The sequence below is a fragment of the Vigna radiata genome, chromosome 6 (assembly GCF_000741045.1).
Source record: "Vigna radiata var. radiata cultivar VC1973A chromosome 6, Vradiata_ver6, whole genome shotgun sequence".
NCBI classification, from domain to species: Eukaryota; Viridiplantae; Streptophyta; class Magnoliopsida; order Fabales; family Fabaceae; genus Vigna; species Vigna radiata.
In genome coordinates, this window is record NC_028356.1 from 3,849,157 (window position 1) to 3,872,129 (window position 22,973).

Below are 22,973 nucleotides of genomic sequence, written 5' to 3' on the forward strand. Positions count from 1 at the left end.
TAAGGTTTTAGGTTTATTTTAAATTTTATACTAATTTTTCGTTGTTTAAATTAATTTGTATAATATTTTTTACATTAAAAACATAGTTTTTTTTTTATTTAAGAATAAAATAAAAAAAATTAAAAATAGAAAATGTGAAGTCGTGGGAAGGTGGCATGACTTCAATAGATGAAGTCGTGCAACCCCCACACGACTTCACTTTTTCTATTTTTATTTTTTTTATTTTATTCTAAACCATTAAAAATTGGTTTTTAAGTCTTTGGTAATCGATTACAGCTCAAAGTAATCGATTACAGCTCAAAGTAATCGATTACCATGCCTAGAAGTCGTTTTTGGGTGGCACGACTTCATCACTGTTCATGTGAACAGTGTGAAGTCGTAAGGGGTGGCACGACTTCTCCTTTGGAAGTCGTCTAGGGGTAACACGACTTCCCCATTTATGTAATTTTTTTTCAAATTTGCCTAGATATGTAATTAATGGGTGAAATTTGTCCATGTCCGTACAAAAACCTCACTTTTCAGTACTTGCAATTCTAACTAAAGTGTATATAAAATCGGTCTTTCTAAGATGGAGATTATAATCATGTCCTTGAAAATCTAAATTTCCTCAAAAGTCAATCCAAAATTTTTAACGAAAGAATTTGAAGAATACGAGACATAAGGTTATCAAATCACATAGAACAAAATCTACAAAACTAAATTTTAAAATCCCAATTCCATTCATGTACAAACTTGTCAAACCTTACACACCTGCTTTCAAAGGTCATTGAAAACACGGTGCAATAGGTTCAAAGAACCTTCATCTTACAGACAGTAGATTTATGAGAGTTTGATTTTCGTAGGAAGCAGTTTCATCGTCGAAATCCTCAGTAGGCGATGAAAGTGTCATAAGAGCAACAACTATAGATCTCATACTTGGGCGTAGTAGTGGATTATCCCTTGTACAAGCTCTCCCAAGTTGCGCAATCTGCAACTCAAACAATCAATATACTAAGTTTTGGCCAAGATAAACTGTGTAAGATATGAAATTTCAAATTATTTTCACAGAAAAAAATTTCAACCTTGAGAACTGAATCAATTGGATAGTTTTCTCCAAGCCTGGGATCCACCAGTTTGCGAATAGCTTCGGAAGGATTACTCTGATTGAGTGCTTCTTCAAACTGCAATACAAAACAAGTGAAGGGTAACTTCATTTCTGTTCAGGTGGATGTATTCGGTTCACTGTCTTTGAGATGTAAATTTGTGAATTGATAGTGTTTTTCAGTAGAATGGTTTAAAGCATGAAAACTCACCAAAGCTACAAGACCCTTGGATTCAGCAACAAATTCACCTGTTTTCAGAACAGCATTCTTTGCAGAAATCAGTTCATAAAGAACCACTCCAAAAGCGTACACATCTACTTTTGGAGAGACGTCACCATATTGAGCATATCTGCAGAAAATTCACATAATCAATAAAATTCCATAATTAAGATAAGATCATTAATCCATGGATAAAAATACCTTGTCATGTCATTGCAAAAATTACAAAGAAATAATTAATGAACTGAGTAATAGTCTGACACTTAAACAGTAAAAGTCCAGTTTAAAGAAAAGGACCAAAAGAAGCTCAGGTTCACTTAATGACATGTTCTGAAAACTGAATTTGATTTTACTACTTAATTAAACAATATTTATCATCTGTTCATCAATATGATAAGCATGTGATTCATCAATAATAAGATGGCCAACTATTAATAATACAGATCACACAAAATAACAAATCATACTCTGGAGGCATGTATCCAAACGTTCCCACAAGACGAGTGTGAAGTGTGGAGCTTCCGACTTCAATAAGTTTAGTCAAGCCAAAATCTGCTACCTGTAATTAAAATCATACTTAATTTATCAAGTCTCCAAGAAGAATGGGAAAATCAGGTTTATGAAGAGTGGTAGCAGTGTAACCTTTCCACGGAAGTTTTTGTCTATTAATATATTTGCAGATTTTACATCACGATGGATATACACTGGCACAGTGTGCTCGTGAATGTATTCAAGGCCTCTTGCTGAATCAAGAGCAATTTGCACTCGGCTAGACCATGTCAAAGGATCTTTCCCTGGAATCATGTTATTACCATCATTGGTCGTTCCACAGTAAGGTTACATCACAGATAAAGATAATCATGCATCAATTGAAGCTGATCTCACCTGTACCATGCAAATATTGGCCTAAGTTTCCGTTGTCAATATGTTCATACACAAGGAAAAGAGATCCTTCAACGCAATATCCAATCAAACGCACCTGTGGTTTACATGAAAGGTAGTTATATGAATACAGAAAAAGATATAGAACACTCTTGGAACTGTTTAGCCCAAAAAGTAAACTCCATTGACGCTCAAACTACCACCACAGAAGTAAGATAAGATCACACAGGTTATGTTTTGCATGTTACATAAGTAATGAAGGTTTCATGTTAATTTCTAGGATTATCACTTGGATTAGCAGAAATAACTTTTCAGGATAATTACAGACTGTTTTGTAATTCTTTTTCATGAAATCACCCAGAATGTTTACTTTGTAACAGACTAATTGTTGACTTTACTGAAAATGATTAAGTATCATTCCCAGATACACACATGCTTTGGAGTTGTTTGAAGGATGTCGTACCAGATTCAAGTGATGAACGTGAGTTAAGACCTTCAACTCACAAAGAAATTCAGTGGATGCTTGCACGTCCATCTTTTTAATTGCAGTTTTCTGCATATAAAAAAATAATGAGTAAAGCAAAATAGGTAAATGGTTAACCTGAAATGGAATTAAAAGCAAAAACTTGCTTATTCGATGAAATTACCTGTTTCTTATACACTTATTTTATTTATCTCATACACAATGTAATGAACTTAAAGCCTTACAATTTAAACATATATCTACTATTCTAATCTATATTCTAAAATATCAATCACCAGGGAAAAGCCTTCATTGTCACCAATTACATCATTTGGCTAAAAGTAAAATTTTGTGTTTTCCTTTACTGGTATTTTGTCTGATTATGTTATAAAATTGATTATGCATATATGTACCTCGCCTCTCAATTCTGCATAATACACAGCTCCAAATCCACCTTGACCAATTTTATTCTCCAGGCTGAAGTTATTTGTAGCCTTTGCCAGTTCTTGATATGTGAACTCCATTGATTTTGCCACCATAATGCCTGTAAGGCCAGTAGCAGTAGCAGTCCCACTGGATCCTGAAGTTTCATATTCTGCACTTCCAGAGGCTGTACTCGGAAGAGGAAGAAAAATCCACAAGAAGTACCGTGGCCATTAAGCTAGTACATATCAAATTCTAGGAATATGCAAGAGTTGATGACATGTAATCTTTGAACAGGTTGATAAATAACAGGCATTTTTACAAGGGATGCAAGATTAAGAAAAGAATGTGTTAATGAAAATAAGGGGTATGGTACTAACATTCCCCCATTACTAAGAATATGTGTTATGTGAATGGTTTAAAAGGTATGTCTTGTATGAATACAAAAATTTAACCGTACCATCTTGAATTGAAGACGCCGTAGATTTTTCTGTTGGCAATTTGGGTTTCTCTCCTTCCATCTTCTTGAAGAATTTAACATATATGCATATTACTAATAATAGAAGACCGCAAATTCCTGCTATGGATATTCCAGCAACAGCACCCGTAGCTAGACCTGCTTATATACAGAAGTGAATTTAAGATGAGAGACTGACTTTTTCTGTGTTATCGTATTTATGTAAACATTAAGCTGAAAATAATCTTCTCACAACCAACTCCATATGAAGTTTGAGAGCCAAACCTGTTTTTCTGCAATATGGAAAAGAAAATTAAGTTAAAAGGATAGAATCAAACATGCAGCAACATTCAATTGTATGTGCAGAATTCCGAAGAAAGGTGAGACAATCAAAGTTACTCACCTAGGGTGCAAGGGAACATAGTCTCCAAATTGATCTGACAAGTTAAACAAAATTAAAACGTCAAGCAAATGCATAAAAGGTTATCCAAAATGCTTTGAACAAGAACAAAGTGATTATTTTAACCCCCAACATGCTGATAATACCAAAAGAAAGATACTTTGATCAGATTTGTTGAATTTTTGTCTTGTAATTTACATCAGAAGGTTTACAATAAAGGTTAGCATAGCTTACCAAAATAAAACTCCAAAACATTGGAAAACATCAGTAGAAGTATCTAACTGTATCTAAATTTTGTCAATGTCAAAATACAGTACTAATATGATGTAAGAGAAGAGCATACCTCTTCCTGGAATGAAAACAATCCCACTCTCTTTGCTGAAATTGACTCCAGGATTATAATTCTGCAGCAACTGTGCATCAAGATGAGCCTCGTTGGCAATATCATGCAAATTATTGTCAGGCCTAAGTGGATAGGTAATAAACAACCCATATTCTTGTGAAACCTGGCTGTTCCCACAAGAACAATTGACCGTGACATTAACCTTGGCATTTTTTGGTATACCGTTTTGGCCATAACTGTTGAATCTCCTCAAAAGCTCAACAGTGGTGAGATCGGCATATTCCACTTTGGCAATCGAATCATAGGTGTCACCTTCAGCAGCTGAGTACTCAAACACGTGCCCCAGAAACTCATCACGGATACAATCACAGGGAAATGGAACATTGTATCTGTTAAACATGAAGACATTTTTATTGAATATTTTGTTTTTATTGTAGCTTATTATATCGTCAGAATTGGACACAACACTTGATTTCATCAGGTGTGTTATATTATCCAAGGACAACCCTCTATTCACATAATAGGAAGCTAAAGCTAAATCACATCCCTTCAAACACTTTGCTTCAACATTGCAACAAACATACTCCAGCAACAAAAATAACAGCAGTAACCCTTTTCTGAGTTCCATTGGATCAGTGATCAATAAGAGGAACATAAAGAAACGTAAATCAGAAAATTAGATTTCTAGGACTTTCTACACCTGCTATAAGCCAATATAACCATATTCATACTTTTTTTCTTGAAACCATGTCATACTTCCACCTCTAAAACACACATTATAAAATAAGTAACTCAAACATAAAAAAGGGTGTAATTACACGAGTGAATGAACTTAAACAATGAATTCATATGCCCACGTATATGCTTTTTTATTTTCTGCATAAACACCTGATAGGTTATAACGTTTAACAGTTTCAACGAGAGTGTGGAAGGAAAGAATACAATTGGGTAGAAAATAATTGAAGTTGACTTGAATGTCCTTTGTTTATTTATTTATTCTTGGGTAGCAACTTGCATGTCTCTTATTGAGGGAATAATTGTTGAACTCTGCATATATTAATGGTTATGTTTGACGAGGATGCATTGCACAACTAGCAGGGAATCTTCGTGATTGGGAGAGCTGGCTCTGTCTGATCCTTTGCACCCGAAATGCCAACAGTGTCGGCCAATGTGCCAACAAATTACCACCTCGAATTGTGTCATCTCATGGTTCTAAAAACGCAGAAAAATTTTCCGTTTTATATTTTGAGGCACGCCTGTCTCCAACTTTGACTTCACTCATAAAAAACAAAAAGGAATCTGCGAGATAAAGCCAATAATAGCATATAAAGTCCCACATCTCTTAGTAAGAGAATCTATATCTTCCGCTTAATGTATTGTTAGCTTTATTAGAAAAAGAAAATACCAAAGAGTATTTCATGGAGAAATCTGATTTCCATCTTACATGTAATCATATTTTTAATTTTTAATTTATAAAAAAAAAATTAGTGACGTATTGTCTTGATATTAATTAATTGATAATATTATTTGATGTTTCTCTTAAATTAATATTATCTTTGTAAGCATTATTAACTAGTTGAAAGAATAAAAATTTCGTCAATTAATTATATTATCTCTTACTTTGCAAATGCTCTTCATTACACCTATATCAATATAAGAAACTACATTTGATAAAGTTGAAAATATAGATAGTATTAAAATAATTAAGTCTTATTATTTTAAATTTGTTTATAAATTTTTTTATCTATACTATAAAATTTTAATATTAAAATAATTAAGTCTTGTTATTTTAAATACACTATTAATTTTAAAATACTATTTTTTAGTTTCTTACACATTTTATGATACTTAAGATGTTTGTGAGGTGATAAGAAAACTCAAAATAATTTCTGTTGAACATGAAGATAATCCCTTTATAAGTTATCTAAGTATGAAAGTTTACTTTACAAAAATTCAAAATATTGAAAAGGAGGATTCAATTACAAGAATATAACAATGAAAGGCGTGAATATAGGAGCATAAACAAGATAAACGAAAAGCATGAAATATGTAAAAGATAAAGAGATAAAAAAAGGGAGACGAAGAGAATAAAACACTTTTTTAATCTATCAAACTAATCATATCATTCATTAAATTTCACAAAATTTCCTTTTATTTTTCTTCATTTCTTACTATCTTTCCTTTAATTCAAACAACCTCACTTTTACTTTTTTTTCTCTCAAATTCACTTCCCCAAATTCATCTTTATAAACAAATACAGCCATAGACATATGGAGAAAACAAACTATGAGAAGAAAGGTGAAGGATCATTCCTTCTAAACATGTTTATTTTCCATAAGCACTCTCCTCCATTTTGAGTACTGGTTAGTTTTGAAATTATTAGCTACGAATCTTTGACTTTTTTTTTCTACTTATTAAAAAATACTTTAGTGAATTGCCCTTGTTTTAAACTTAGGTCAATTACTTTGTATGAGAACATTCTCAAGAACATGTTGGTCTTCGGACATTCACTAAAATCCCACGTCAAGTAATATAAAAATAAAATAGAAAAAAATTATTATAAAAGTAAAGATTTAATTTGAGAATGATCATTACAACTCAATAAGCCTTTTAAGAAGGAGGATTTGGTAGTTGAATGTCAATGGATGATTTACAATTTTGTCAAGAAAAACTAGTTTAAAAGGTTTGTAATTTTCACCTGAGAAAATTTGTGTGACACTTTGTATTTGTAATATGGATGTGGAACTTGAGATGTCAAACTACATTTATATTGTGTTTACACAAAAGATTATTTTCTTAGTGTGATTTTCAACAAAATTCAATTTTACTTTTTTACAAGAAAAAAAAAAGTTGTCAAGTCTCTTGTAATGATATCATATCATCAATGGTCTTTGACATGATGAACTTGGAAAAAATCGGTAATAAAACAAAAAAGTATATATTAAAATATAACTTGATTGCAAATGCCTGTTGATTGCCATGAAAAGGTAACAGTTTGATATTTGAAAGTTTTTGCCATGCAATTTTTCCTAAAGCAAGAAAAAAAAAATCAGTGAGAAAAGAAGTTTGTTTACTGATGCAAACAATCACAGTTTCAAAATCATGCTACAAGCAAATATAGGTTTCAGTTGTACATAGTTGTGGGAAAGGAAGTAGAGCTATCACAATTTGTAGATGAATGGTGACATTTTGTATTCTACGTTCTGTTTTTTCCTATTTCCCAGACATAAGATTTGCTAGAGCTGGATTTTCAATGATGGAAGCAATATCCCAATCCTCACTATTTGAAGTAAGTGCTGTGAGAGTAACCACAACAGAACTCATATTTGGACGTTGTTGTGGATCACTCTCTGTGCATGCTTTGGCAAGTAGTGCCATCTGCAAGAAGGAAAATGGCCTAAGTTTCTTAAATCAGAAATACAATTAGTGTTTATGCTTTGTGATAACTCATACCTTGCAAACTGAATCGATTGGGTAGTTATCTCCTAACCTAGGATCCACCAGTTTCTTAAGACCTTCTGTGGGATCTTGCTGATCAAAAGCTGCATCAAACTGCCACATATAACACTAACAGATTAAACACAAGAAAGGGAAAATGCAGATCTTAATTGTTGATGAAAGACTACTAGGTTGTCATTGAAAAGTGGTGTGAAGAATCACCAAAGACACAAGGCCCTTCAATTGAGCACCATGTACACCACCCGTGATCAATGCTTCTTTAGCAGAAATTAGTTCATAAAGAACAACACCAAAAGCATAGACATCGATTTTGGGAGAAACGTTGCCATATGCGTACTCTGGTGGCATGTAACCAAATGTGCCCTTCATGTTAGCTGTGAGAAGTGATGAACTTCCAACATCAATCAACTTGGTTAAACCAAAATCTGCAACCTGCAAAAAAAAGTAATATAGGATCTCTCACAAAAATCCCAAGTAGAAAAGTAGGAATATGATCCCAAAGTTGTTGAACCAGATTGTACCTTGGCACATAACTTTCTGTCTATCAAAATGTTTTCTGACTTTATGTCGCGATGGATATATACAGGCACAGTATGCTCATGAATGTACTGTAGACCTCTGGCAGAATCCAGAGCAATTTGAACTCGGGCAGACCATGGCAAAGGATCAAAATCTGGAAACAAACTTGACTTCATCGTTAACTTACAAAGACATTAAACTAAACAATCAAACAAATGCATTAGTACTGAAAATGGATGTTTTTAATGTGTTCATATAACCTGATCTACGTAGATGTTGTCCTAAGTTGCCATTCTCAATGTATTCATAAACAAGGAAAAGGGAGCTCTCAATACAATATCCAATCAAACGCACCTACATGGTTATCAATAGAAAGATATTTAGGTTTTAAAGCAGCAATCCTCTTTATTTAACTGGAACATAAAAGGAAAAACGTAAGAAAAAAAAAAAAAAACATGCTCCAAGTTTCAAATAATACCAGGTTCAAGTGATGAACACGTGTCAATACTTTCAGTTCAGCTAGAAATTCTCTTGTTGCTTGCATGTCCATCTTTTTAACTGCAGCTTTCTGTGTAATTAGAGAGGACTTCTTTATAACTATAGGAGACATGAATATTATAATGGGAAACTTGGGAAAGATAGAAATATGAACAATTGCATATTTGATCCTTGTAGCATTGTGATATATGCAATTATGCTTCTTGATGTATGTGTCAAATGAAAAAAAAAAAACGTATTTGTTTGTTGTTTATGGTTAAAAAGTCAATTATGTAAAGAATCTGTGACAAATAACTAATGTTGTGAGGGAAGCACTAGCTCTGGAAAAATTCAGAGAGAGATTAATACCACGTACTACTTGAAAACCACGCGAAGTCATGATAACTAGAAGAATATGCAACTTTTATTTCAAATACATGTGATCGAATGTAAAAGTTGCCAATAGACATTACAAACCTCTCCATTAAGCTCTGCGTAATAGACTTCCCCAAAACCACCTTGACCAATTTTGCTAGCGAGACTGAAGTTATTTGTAGCATTGGCTAGTTCTTCATATGAAAACTCTGCTGAATTGTCCACACTAATGGTGTTCGTACCAATTTCTGCATCGGGAACACCAGAGGCTTCATCTGAAAGCAGGACCATAAACAGAAGTTACTATACCCTATCATCAACTATATTCTCATTTTCTATGTGTGCTGCTCTTCTATTTCACGATATAAAGCAGAGGAAGACAGAGTGAAATCAGAACACCAAACTAGTTTTACACAACCAACAAAAACTATACTGACGCCAGCTAATATTGTGAAATTGTGAGATCGAGTTAAATTTAAATGAAAGAAAAGGAAGAAATAGAGGAAATAGAAGTAGAAGAAAATATACCATTCATAACTCTGGCCGAGTTCATCATGAATTCATCTGTGAGCAAATTCCTCTTCCATACCTTCTTTCTTCGGTAATATGTAACATACCCACAAAATGCCAATAGCAGAAATGCCGTTACTACTCCAGCAGATATTCCAGCGATAACTCTTAGCTCGAGACCTGCTTTTGTAGAAACAATACATGAGAAGAAAGTAGGTTTACATTGTACTTTGAGAATATCCTGACCTTGTGTCTGATATTAAAATCAAACACAAACGAAATCGTTCATCAAATAAAACAACTTTTGGGGGAATGAGAAGGTCCACCTCCAGTGCTGAAAAGGTAATGAAAATACAGCCATTAAGATCAGCAGGTTATAAAGATTGGAAAATTAGTCAACTTCATCTGCAAATAGAGTGGAAATAAGGTAAAAGAATCACCTTTGATGAAGGGGTACATAGCCACCATTTTGGTCTGAAAGTAAAGGAACAAGAATATGTCAGGCATGTGTCAAAGTTAACAGTTCCTAGGAAATATGTTGAAAGATACAACCATAGATATAAGCATGAAGCTCAAAAATTAAGTGTACTCTTAAATCGTAATTCTTATAATGTAAACATATTGAATATAATCAGAAATTTGTGAGCATTTCTTCTTGTGTACGTTACATATATGTTTTTCAATGTCTAAGAATGAAATCATCATCAATAGTGCCAATGTGGTAGTGAGATAACTATAAATCTATTAGTATCACAGAACACTGGAAAAGTGACTAAAAAGGAATGTAAATTCTCAAACTAGGTCAACAATGATTTTCTAGCTTAAACAGACCTTGGTACAACATATGCGAATTTCAATTCAGGTTATTGCATTAGATCGACGAAGATGCAACAAATTCAAAATCCCATTGAACATCTGGTGACTAATGCTTTTGAGATGTTTTGCTCAAAAGCAAAATCTCTGGATGCAAACTGATAATCTGTTTGGTTACAAGTTATGAACATGATTTTTCACTTCAAAACAGAAGCCATCAGTTGTAGCTTTTGCATCATTTACCCATTTAACGTGATTTGTTCTCTGGTGAACATATTTCCAAACACAGAATAAGCAATTCCGAGGCTCAACTTTAAGATCAAAAGGCAAAAGAGTTCTAGAATAGCTATAGAGGAAGTTCTACCAAAAAAATCATTTTTTTACATAAAAAGGATAAATAAAGAGTACCCTTCAATCCATATGAAAAATGAAACACGTCCAAAAACCTCATGAACTTAAATCAGAAGAAGAAAGCATGGTAGCAAAGCAAGAATATACCTTTCCCTGGAATATAAACCAAACCACTCCCTTGGCTAAAATTTACACCCGGGTTGTACTTAAGCAGCAAGTCACTCTCTATCCCAGTCTCTTTGGCAATTGACTGCAAAGAATCCTCAGGTCTAAGAGGGTATGTGATGAACAAACCATAATCCTTGGAAATGTCACTATTCCCACAGGAACAGTTAACGTAGACATCAAGAGTCGCAGTATCAGGAAGACCAGTTGGTGAATATGAGTTGAAGCTCTGCAACAACTGAACAGTGGTCAAATCGGAATAATTCTGAGTGGCGATGGACATGTAAGTGTCACCTGATACAACGTCATATTTGAATATATGACCTAGAAAATCTCCAATGCAATCGCAAGGGAATGGAACGTTCACTCTGGTAAAGGCTTGCACCTGGTCTTTGTTTTTTATGGTTTCACTGTTGTAGGGGAGAATATCTTCAGGTTTAGAAACAACCTCAGATTTCATAAGCTTTGATACATATGTCAAGTCACCTCCTGTTAGATTGTAGGAAGCTAGAGCTAAATCACAGTCCCTCTTACACTCAGATTCTGCACTATGCACCATAGAAGCCCATAACATGAAGAAAACTGATAATCTGAATCTGTTCTCCATTGGGTGGTAGAGTTTACAAACTCTGTGAAGCCTATCCAACACAGAATCAACAATCTGGGCGTGTTGAACTCCCCAAATTGGTGTTGGAATATTAATCTGAAACGCAATTTGAAACGTTGTACTCTTTTACTAAAGTCTTCAGTAGTCTTTTGCCTAACTTTTTGAACACGTTGGATTTAAGGATGTTTGATGTGTTTGAAGGTATAGGTAACGAGTATTGTATATATTGAATATATTTTGATATTTATTATAATTCTTTAATAATTTACTTTTAACTTTAGACAAATTTCATATTTCATAGTCGTGTTCGTATTAATGACTAGGATAATCAAAATACTTCATTTATTCTATTATTTATACTTTCACAAGTACGTTCATCTAATCCATTCATGATTTCAAATTAATGCAATTAATTTTTTGATTCATATATTGTCTTTCAAACACAATAGATACGCTCGTCAATATCAAATCTTTGTTCGCACGTAATTTTTTCTTAAACATGTTTTTCTAGATGTTTTCAAAAATATATATTTTTTAAATTGTTTTACAAAAAAAGTACTTTTTAAAATTCGTTCAAAAATATATTACTTTTGTGGGTATAAAAGAGCATTCATATATAAAAATATGTAAATAAATCAATGGGATTTCGAATTTTATTAAATATAGATAGGTGGATTGAATTTTTTTATCAAACAAAAAATTAAAAAAATAGTATAATGTATTATAATACGAAATGAAATTGATTTATCTCGTTCAATTTTTCTAACAAGGTGTGTTGTAGTTGGCATTGCCCACACGACAAGCTCACTATGACTATTGACTTCAACCCTTCACACTAACTAACTCTTCCTCCTTCTTCATTAATTCTGCTTCTTTTTCTCATCTACACTACACTACTACCCGTATCTTGGGCCAAAAAGATGATCAAATTAATTTATGTTCCAAGTTATATAATAATTTTAAATATTAACAAATTCATTTTAATAACCTTAATCCACACTCATACTAACCTCAACCCTAATCAATCAACATGGTTTTCTTAAATATATTTTTCTGGTTGAATTTCTGATCACATGAATGGGAAATATTTTTTACTAAGAAAAAAAATTACTTCGTAATCCCTACACTTAAAAAAATATTCAGTATTGTTTGGATAGGGGCAATTTAATAATTGGACATTTTAAAATCTTTTGAAGAAAAATAACTTATTTGAACGAAAATATTAAAAGAAAATTGAATTTGAAAAATAAGGCATCTTAATTATTAAAATAATAAAATTTAGAAGAAAAAAAAAGAAATTAAAATTTTATAAGTTATTAAATTCCTCATTTGCCAAGATAAAAGTGTTGGAAGTCCCACATCGACTAGAGGTAAGGCCAATTTATAATATATAAGTGGGGTGCAGACCTCATCTTACAACCGATTCTGTGGGGTTGAGTTAGGCCTAAAAACTCACTTCTAACATGGTATCAGAGCTATGGTTAGAGTCTATCCTAGTGATACTTGTTGGGCATATTGTTCCACCCGCTATGGGGTCGTTATCGGACCACCCATTAATATCTAGTCTCATGCTCGGCGTTAGGAGGGTGTGTTGGAAGTCCCACATCGACTAGCTTAACAATTCAGTCCTACTATGAGTCCAAACCAACTTGACTTGGTCTTCAACCAAAGTCGACTCATCTTTATCGATGGTCCAAAACGACTTATCTCAACTTTTTATCTGATCGACTCAACTAATCTTCAATTAGGATGGGCTATGTTGGATCGTCGTCTCAAGTGACTTGGCTATCTGACCGACCACAGTTGACTTAACTTGACTTATGGCCAATATTGACTTGTCTTAACCTTTGACCTGAACCAAGTGATCTCGACCTTCAATCGTACTAACTTAGCTCAACCTTCAGCTTGAGTCAATTCGGTTTGACCCTTCGACTTTGGCCGACTAGGCTCAACTTTTAGCCTAGACCAACATGACTAAACCTTTGAGCTTGAGTGATTTGGCATGATCTTCACCCTCGATTACTTAGCTTAACCTTCAACATGGACCTACTCGACTTGACCTTTAGCCTACGCTGACTCGTCTTGAACTTCAACCAAGGTCAGCTCATCTTGAACTATGATTACTTGTTTGGATCGTCGACCGTGGTTGATCTATCTTGAGCTTTGGTCGACCTGACTCATATCAACCTTTTATTCGAGTACTTAGATCGCACCTTAAACATAGACCTACTCGACTCGATCTTTGGTTCATGCCGATTTATTCTGAACTTCGATCAGGATCAACTCATCTCAACCTTCGACTCGGGCCGACTTGTCTCGAGCTTCAACTAAGACTAACTCGTCTCGACCTTTGATCAAAACAAACTTGTCTCAAACTTCAGCCAAGGTTGACTTGTCTAAACCTTCTACCTAACTTGGCTAGACCTTTCGTCCACGGCAAATATTCTTGACCTTGGTCTAGTGTGAATTATCTCGATGGTCGACTCATTTTGATCTTCGAGCAAGACCAATTTTCTCGACCTTCAGTTAAAGCGGACTCTTCCTAACATTCGATTAGGACTAACTAGTCTCAACCTCTAACTATGACTGACTAGTCTCAATCCTTATCGACTAGTTTTTACCTTTGGCTGGAGTTCACTCGGCTAGACCTTTTGTCCAAGTCGACTAATCTCGACCTTTCATCCTAATCGATTTGGCTCAACCCTTTGACTCAAACCGGTTTAACTCAACCTTTAACGTTAAAAGTCAAGTTGATTTGGCTCGATGAAATATGAAAAAAGTAAACCAAAGACGAAGATCTAGACGATTTGGCTTGGGTGGAATATGAAGACTAGTTGATTCAGATAAAATATTAAGTCCAATTAACTTGATCTAAAAGTGGAACCAAATATTTTTAAAATAGATTTTTTTGCTTAAAAGATAAATTAATTTATTTTATAGAAAAATAAAATTTAAGATATTTCAATTACTCTATCCAAATAAATTATTTGAAAAAAAACAATTATAAATAATTTAAATATTATGTATTTCGATTTTTTAAAATCATTAAACTTTCTTATCTAAACACAAAATAAATATAAATAGTTAAAAAAATGATATTTTCATTTTATAATAAGATAGCTTTTCACTGACTTAAACTTTATATTGATCCAAACTATCAAAAATTTTCCTGCACTTCATCATTCGGGATTTTATTTTCCGAAACGCACTAAATTAGTTCTGGAAATATTTTTTCGAAAATATTCACCTACTTTTCCTGAAGACACTCGCCCACTCATATCTGGGATCAAATTTTCTGAAATTGAAGAAACCGTCTTCACCTAATCCTCACTTCAAAACCCAACATTTAAATAACTTTAAGCCGTCCAACCCTTTTTCTTCTACATCCTCACAATTTTTATTTGCATTTCCGTAGTTTTCAAAACATAATTTTATCTTTCGTAAAGAACACTTTCTGATTACCTGTTCTGAAAAATTTTCAAAACAAAATTTCTGAAACAAGTTTTTCAGGACACATGATATTTCTTTTAATAAACTTTCTTGAGTATAAGTGTAATATATATGTCAAACACTACTTAAAATCAACATTTAACAATAAAAGATGTGAATTTCTAGAATAAAGTTTCTTGAAAATATATGATATATTTTAGAATAAACTTTCATAACAAGCATCCTTTTTCTTCCTCCTCAAAGAGTGCAGTGACAATGGAGAACGGATGTAAGTGATGTGGAGCAAAAAGAGGAGGGTATTTTTGTCTTTTTACATTAATATGAAATGCAGGTAATAATCAATAGGGTGCGGGAAGAAAAAGGCCGATTCAAAAAAGCAAGGAGTTGTCATTCCAAACTTGAAAGTCCATAAGCTAAGTAACTTTTGCAAACTGCAGGCAAAGAAGGGTATGACGGAGAATTGACAGTTTGTTAATAGCTTAAATTTTTTTACTTAAAAAATACAAATAAATAAATGAAAAGTGAAAGTTTGATAGATAGATAGACTGATATAATTTCTCTTAACTAATTTAATCTGATCAAACATGACTATTTTAAAAATACATTTTCATTAAATTAAAAATGAAGTTTTTTATTAAATAAATTTGATTATAGTTACTAATGACCGTGATTAAGATTTATTAATTTATAGTGTAACCAACAAGGAGCATCTTTAATACATAAATAGCAGTTGAATATGAATCCAGTGGGTTGACTTATCTGTAATATGGCATCATAAAGATAAAAGACAAGTAATACTGAATGTAAACTTTGTTCAACAAACCACTCATGAAAAGTAAAAGGATGCCCTTTCAGCTAGTGGACTTCATGCCACTCACCAAATTCTCAATGCTTCTACTCTACAATAATACTAACAGCTACGTCAATTTTCTTTCTTATACCATGTAGAATTTAGATTCAACATCATCACTTTAATCATATTCTTTTCTTTTCTTTTTGGGTTGCGAAAATACATAACTTCCTTTTTAAGTATATGCATGAGTTAATGATACTTAACCAATCCTGTATTTGAGAATAAAATGTCCACATTGTGGTCATTAATCATGAAACTAAGGTTGGTTTAGACTTCCAAATCAGAAATGTCCAATAATTGAGCTGAGAGATTGATTAGAAGTTAGTTCTACATAAGCATTATGGCAGATTTTACCAGGTTTTGATGGTAGGTGAAACCCGAGATCAGGAGACATAAGTTTAATTCTAAACCATAATAGTCAACCATACATTTGATGGCTATAATAATTAATATCTTAATTCAGATTGAAATGTTCTCTTCTGACAGCTATCAAAATAAAACATCGAATCACCATGAAACCACTCATTAGTTCCTAATGATGCTCATAAATGGCCCTTACACCAGAATAGAAGTTACATACATGATGAAGAGAAAATCTCCATGAACTGGAAAATTGGAAACAAGGTAAAATATGGTATCAAATAACTCTTTCTGTGGGGTCATTCCAGTTGGAAACTCATCTCCTGTTTATTTTTTTTTTCCGTGCTACGTATCCTCTTTGATACTTATTACACTGTGGATTATGGAATGGTAAAAAATGATATCAAAGTGCAGTTTTCCTTGCCCCTTAAAAGGGTTAAAAAATGCATATGCCCACATTAACACATATTGAAAGTTTATCTGCATTTGTGTGCGGACCACAGAATTTCAGTGCCATTTTTCTTGGTTGGATGAGAAAACGATGGCTTTCAGCCGTACAACCTCAAAAAGTGCATCTATTAACCTCTTCTTTTTCTTTCTTTTCAACCAAATGTATGACTTTTCTTGTAAAAATGATTAAGGAGTTAAGTTTAACTTAATTTCGTAAAATAAGTCTCTATGGTGAAATTTACACCCACGTGTTAAGAAGTGAATTTTTAAATCTAACTCAATTTTATAAAATTAAGATAAAATTTGTACTCACTTATATATTATAGGTTTAATTCATTTAGTTGTCTCTATTTTCGAGAAGTTTTTCCATTTTGATCTTCGTCTTATTAGAATCCCCAATTGAGTCCCTATAAGTGCTATCTTCAATCAATTAAGCCCATGTCGTTAAATTTAGTTAATGAGATTAACTTTTTTGCACAGCTGGGAGGATGACCTGTTAATTTCCATAAACGTGGCCTATTTAGAGTTGAAACGTGGCATGAATTGAGTCTCATAAGTGCTAATTTCAATCAATTTCAGCTATGCAAAAAAGTTAATCCCGTTACCTAAAATTTAACCGCAGGGACTTAATTGATTGAAATTAACACTTATAAGGACTCAATTGAAAATTCTAATAAGACGAGGATCAAAATGGAAAAACCTCCCAAAAATAAAGACAACTAAACGGTTTAAACCTATATTATAATTTGATCTTAACTGAAACTTTAAACAAAAATTCAAAATGTGATATCGAAATAAATTAGTAAACGTAATAAATAAAGAAGAATAACCATTTTGTTGGTTAGTTAAATAAATTAACTTTCCCCCAAGATTTTTGATTTGTTCAAAAATGAACGTCCCTTTCTCTAATCTACTAATTTTCTGTGTATGATCACTTTCCCTTTTAGAATTCTTGACCATTAACTTGTCTCCAACATTTAATCTTGAATTAACGCCCAACCATATTGATACCCCTTTTGAGGAATGTTTGCAGCTTTGAGTGAGAAACAGCTCAGTCACAGAACAAAAAGCTTCTTCTTCTTCTCCTTCTTCTTCTCATAATAAATGGTTTCATCTTTTGCCATACCAAAAGCAAAAAAGCTACGTGGAAACGAGTTTTCACAAAGACTCTTCACGATGAAGCCTCAGGGTTTTACCAATTCTCACCCGTGCAAGAAGATACATCATCCACAATATTTAATAACATTGACAATCGATGCTTTTCTCTTTATTGACATGCTTTTTTTAAAATCATACTTTTTTTGGTCTAGTCTAAATATATGGATACTAATTACATGCGTTATACATGACATGACACAATCATTCACCACAAGACTATCGGCATTACGACATCCTTAATCTATTATATTTTGAACCATTTATAACAACCAAGAGGTTTTCATTGGTGTGTTTGTTGAATAAGTCTTAGAACAAACTTGTAAACTGTTCCTAAAAAGATTACGGTATCATCATAAATATTTTACCATTTCATTAGTCAAAATTTAAAGCGCTTCCCATTCATTTTCATCAAAGACTAAACTATTTGAAGGCTCCAAATTCTTGAAAATGGACCAATATTCAAAATCCCCATTTTGACTTAGACCCAGCAAATTCGGATCTACTAACCTACCTTACGGAGTTGTGTTTGTGTGTGAATAACCTTAACAGTACTACGGTCCCTTTCAACATGTTTATTATTTTAATTCTTTCTTATTAATTAGATAGTACTATTACAACGCCACATGCCTCTCGAGTGCGTCGGCGATGTTTGACTTTTCATGACGAAAACACCCCTGCCATAACGCTCTTGCTTTCACACTTTTAAAATGAAACATCATGGGTGTTTTCGCCATTTTCATACAAAGATGTCTAAATTTTGTTACAAAATTTATAAATAACTAATAAAGTCATATGATCGCAGAATAAAAAAAACATTACCGTCCTTTGTTTGAGGCTTTCACATATATGTTGATCCTACGAGAGTGTGTGTTGAGTTCTGTATGTCACTATCTTTCATTGAATACTGCCACCCCACCACCCTCACCCACACAACCGTCATTCTAGGCACCCTGATCGAATGCCAGACCCTACTCGCAGCATTCATGTATCCAACCATCATTCACCATTTGATCACAATCAGACGGTAATCAGGACACGCCCCACCACCCAAACTCACACGGAAACACCACAATTGTTTCATAAATATCACCAGATTTAGTATGCACATGTTGGACCTAACCGTGTCCATATAAATATATACACAATATAACAAGCCTAGCCTACACGAAATTCTGCATTTCCATCACTCTGTGTTTCTTTCTCCTTGACCCTGTTAAACACCAAAAAATAAAACAAGAACATGACCATGAAGCATTTCTACTTGCTGCTTCTCATCATCATCACACTCCTGTTCCTTACACCAAGAATTCACTGCATCAGGACCAAATTCTCAGGCCCCTCCACTTCAAGCCATGAAGATTTTCATCCCTGGGGAAATTCTCCTATCAGCAGCAGAGGTAGAGAGTTTATGTCAGAGAAACGCAGAGTGCCAACAGGATCCAACCCTTTACACAACAAGAGATAGCTTGATCTCTCAGGTTTTATGTAGCAGGATATAGAGTGTAATCAGATATGCTTTCTTTATTATTCACTACCTTCTTTGTCATATACAGGGAATACAGATATATATATATATATATATTATATGTTTTATATGCTAGCAGAGTCATGTTAGACATAGTGATTGTTTGTCAGCTAGATTAGTAAGTAGAGAGTCCTTGTACAGAAGGTAAACAAGATTTTGAGCTTTAGAAGTATGAAAACAATAAATTATAAACTAGAGTTTGTTTCTGCAGTTTTATGTACATTTTCCTTGCCTTAAACCAAACTTTCCTGTTGCATTGAAATCAAAGCCAATTTTTTTAAGATCGGACTGGTATAGTATGTCTTAGTTATTATACACACACCATCATAGTTTATCTTGTTCTTTCGTTGCTCAAAATCAAACCTGGGTGGCCATAATTGACACAGTTTTTGATGTTGCATATGTTGAGTACAAAATCTGAATTTTCATTGGTCAAACTGAGGGATCCACCATCAGATATATGCAAAGGTTTACCATTTTATTGGCCCTCACTCTCTCTCTCTACCTGTGTCCATTGAAAACAACTGTTGAGAAGAAGAAAGAAGAATATAGAAGAGACGGTTGGGCAACGGATTTTCTGAGATTTGGTGTTTTGTATAAATTGTAGTTGGAAGTGTTCGAAAGGGAGGAAGAAGAGAGGGTGGGGACCCTTAGAGTTTTGATGAGTTGAAAAATATATGAAAATGAAATGGGATGCACTGACTCCTATCAGTGATCAAACAGTTCAATCATTATACCTCCTCTGGTGTGATAGGCCCCAAACCTTGAATGCAGTGTGTTTAATACCCATTACTGCACACAACAACCATGCAAATAATTAATAAAACTCCACCATCTTGTGCACACACACAAGAATATTTGTTGACAGAAGGTGATAGACTCCACATGCTCTTAGTCTCACCCTACCTACATAACACTGAGGTCCCAGAACTTCTTGTACAACTACTTTTTCTATTTTCACTTGTGATTTGGGTACAAGTAGTGTGTAGAGTAGTAGAGTAGTAGAGTATGTGTATGATATCTGTGAGTTGAGTTGAGTTGAGTTGCATAGTTGCATAGTTGCATGCACTAAAAATCCATAAGGAAATGGTTATGGTGTGAAATTAAGGTGGGGGTTTGTGGTCCACATCGGTTGGAATAAGTGCACATACTAATTCTGGTTACAGGAGCCCCACCAAGGCCACCACCAGCTCCAGCTATAGCCTTTTCGGTGTGCGCGTGTAGATTTTTGAACACCATGGTTCAAGGAAATAATTGTGTAGTTGAAAAATAAATCAAAAGTAACAAATTTAAAATAATATTCTCTCAATTGCCCTTTGCCTAGCCACCACCACCACCATTTTAAGTGCCCTACTTCCATACTTTCACTCTATATTTACCCAATCATTTATGTGTGCAAATTTCTATACAAGAATTTTAAATGAATAAATAAATAAATAAATCCAATATAAAAAGGATTATTATAAATCAGTACATATCAAGATAATCCAATAATATTATATGTAAAAAAAAAAATGGTTAAGCACAAAATAAAGTTAGTATTGATAATTGTTTTAGCGACCATTCACGCGCTAGCTACGTTAATAGTAATAGCTACTACAATTTTCATAATTTAAAAAAAAATAAGTGTTAAGAGTAAAACAATAGTAAAACTGGTTAAAAATTATGTTTCAACTTATTGGGAAAGAAACTCGGTCAATAATAAAATGCACCTGATTCACAATAATTTATTTTTAATAGAAAGAATCATATATATATATATATATATATATATATATATATATATATATATATATATATATATATATCATTATTTATTTTTCGGTAGACGTGTAATATGGTAATCTAACATTAGTATAAAATTTTTGCGTAAATTAGATTTCGCATTACTTCATATTTGTGTATTGATGAATACATTATGTAATGTTAAAAATATGAATGTTTCTTTGTATGATATGGTCGGTGTGAGTATCATTGCATTGCTAACAAATTAGAAAGCAACGTTAGCTTAATTATTGCAAAAGAATAAATAGTATCAAATATAATGATTTATGATTAGATAATATTGTAAAAAATATGTATATTATTAGTGTATTTTAATTAAATTCTAAATTGTTTAATTATTGATGGTTCGATTTATTAATTTTCAATGAAATTTATATCAGATGTTGGAAAATATTTAGAAGAAAATGCAGACATGCTTCTTAAAGTAATCAAAGATGAATGTGGTTTTTAATTTGTCACCATAATCATTCAACAATCTTGTGATAATTAATAGACTTTTTGTTTAATGATTTATAAATGTGATCATTAAGAGCACATGCTGGGTACGGAATCAGTCAATGATTTTTGAGTAGTTTACATTAAAAGAGAATAAAAAATATTTAAAGATTTGATTAACCTTTCATGGTCAATAGATTTTATCATAGTTTTATTTGATGTTGTGTGAAACTGAGGCTGATAACTTATCTGTAACGATCACATGATTAACAGAAAATTCATAAATAGATTAATAATAACCTATTGCTATTGTTTTATCCAAGAGCCACGCCTAAAACATAATTAATCCTAATTAATTATTAGAGATCTTAATTAATTTGTAGAGTGCAAATAGGTAGGTACATGTAAAATATATTTGTTTTGACACACCAAGAAGATTAAAAGGTATGGGAAAAAAAAGCATTGAAAAAGTATAGGGAAATAAAGTTTGTTAGAATTAGTGTAGAATTTAATTTATGTGACGGATTAAAAAAATTTACTTCCAAATTTACTCTCGATTACCTCCAAATTCACTCAAATAAAAAAAAAAAATTATCTTCAAATTTTTTCAAATACACTCAATTACTCACCTTCAAATCCACTTAAGTAAACAAGATCTCAAGATCATTTCCTAAGTTTTGTTTAGCACACAAAACAAAAATATTACGAATGTATAAGACAATTATTAAGAAACACAAATTTTAAAAGGTAAATCTTATTGTTTCATTTTTTTTTAAGTAATGAAATATTCATAGAATTCTAAGTAATGTATTGCTTTTAGTTTATATAGTATTGTTTTCTTCCTTGGTTCAAAAAATTAGTTTTGTAGTAATTTTCTTCTATAATTGAATATGTGTTTTTTTAACAGAGATCCTACCAAGAGTACGTTATATCTTTTAGTAGGTTTTTACACAAACACGATTTTCAATTAAAAATAACTATTTATAGCATATCTATACAATTTCTGTTCTTTATTCATCTAAATGATATACAGGTCTTATATGTTACATTATTTTTTAAAAAAATGTCATTTCAGAAAAAGAATTATATTACTGGACTATTTGTTTTTTAGTATTTCATCTGTCTCGTGTGTGTATATCATTTTCAGTTTTTGCATACCTATTCTTATAAATTTATTTTTATTAATTTATGAACTCATAAAAATTTTGTGATATGAGAAAATTAAAAGAAAATTTGAAATATAAAACGTGAAATCTTACCAAAGAAATATTATATGTGTTAAATATTTAAATATAGAAGATAAAGTTCAACATAAAAACAAGAACTAGACGAATATGTCTTCTTTTTTTTTTTCATTTTTCTCGGTTCAAGACTAAAATACATAATAAATTGACTATCTTATAGAATCACTG

At 32.5% G+C, this 22,973-nt stretch overlaps 2 protein-coding genes across 3 annotated transcripts; both read right to left on the bottom strand.

Annotated features, from left to right (window-relative positions):
• Positions 1-715: 715 nt before the first annotated feature.
• LOC106764358 (lysM domain receptor-like kinase 3) lies at positions 716-4,968 on the bottom strand. Its single transcript, XM_014648641.2, has 12 exons — positions 4,270-4,968; positions 3,930-3,963; positions 3,726-3,730; positions 3,530-3,688; positions 3,060-3,256; positions 2,647-2,736; positions 2,187-2,280; positions 1,944-2,095; positions 1,769-1,860; positions 1,293-1,431; positions 1,062-1,160; positions 716-967 (listed from the first exon to the last, which is right to left on the bottom strand). The coding sequence occupies exons 1-12, from the start codon at positions 4,922-4,924 to the stop codon at positions 800-802; spliced, it is 1,884 nt and encodes a 627-aa protein (XP_014504127.1). The 5' UTR covers positions 4,925-4,968; the 3' UTR covers positions 716-799.
• A 2,389-nt stretch (positions 4,969-7,357) lies between these two features.
• On the bottom strand, positions 7,358-11,719 carry LOC106764298 (chitin elicitor receptor kinase 1). 2 transcript variants are annotated; one of them, XM_014648572.2, is made up of 11 exons: positions 10,921-11,719; positions 10,050-10,083; positions 9,936-9,943; positions 9,628-9,789; positions 9,202-9,374; positions 8,726-8,815; positions 8,508-8,601; positions 8,250-8,401; positions 7,930-8,160; positions 7,723-7,821; positions 7,358-7,647 (listed from the first exon to the last, which is right to left on the bottom strand). In XM_014648572.2, the coding sequence occupies exons 1-11, from the start codon at positions 11,543-11,545 to the stop codon at positions 7,483-7,485; spliced, it is 1,833 nt and encodes a 610-aa protein (XP_014504058.1). In that variant the 5' UTR covers positions 11,546-11,719; the 3' UTR covers positions 7,358-7,482. The 2 variants fall into 2 exon arrangements, with proteins under 2 accessions (XP_014504058.1, XP_022637372.1); XM_022781651.1 differs by lacking the exons at positions 9,936-9,943; positions 10,050-10,083.
• Between the last annotated feature and the right edge of the window lie 11,254 nt (positions 11,720-22,973).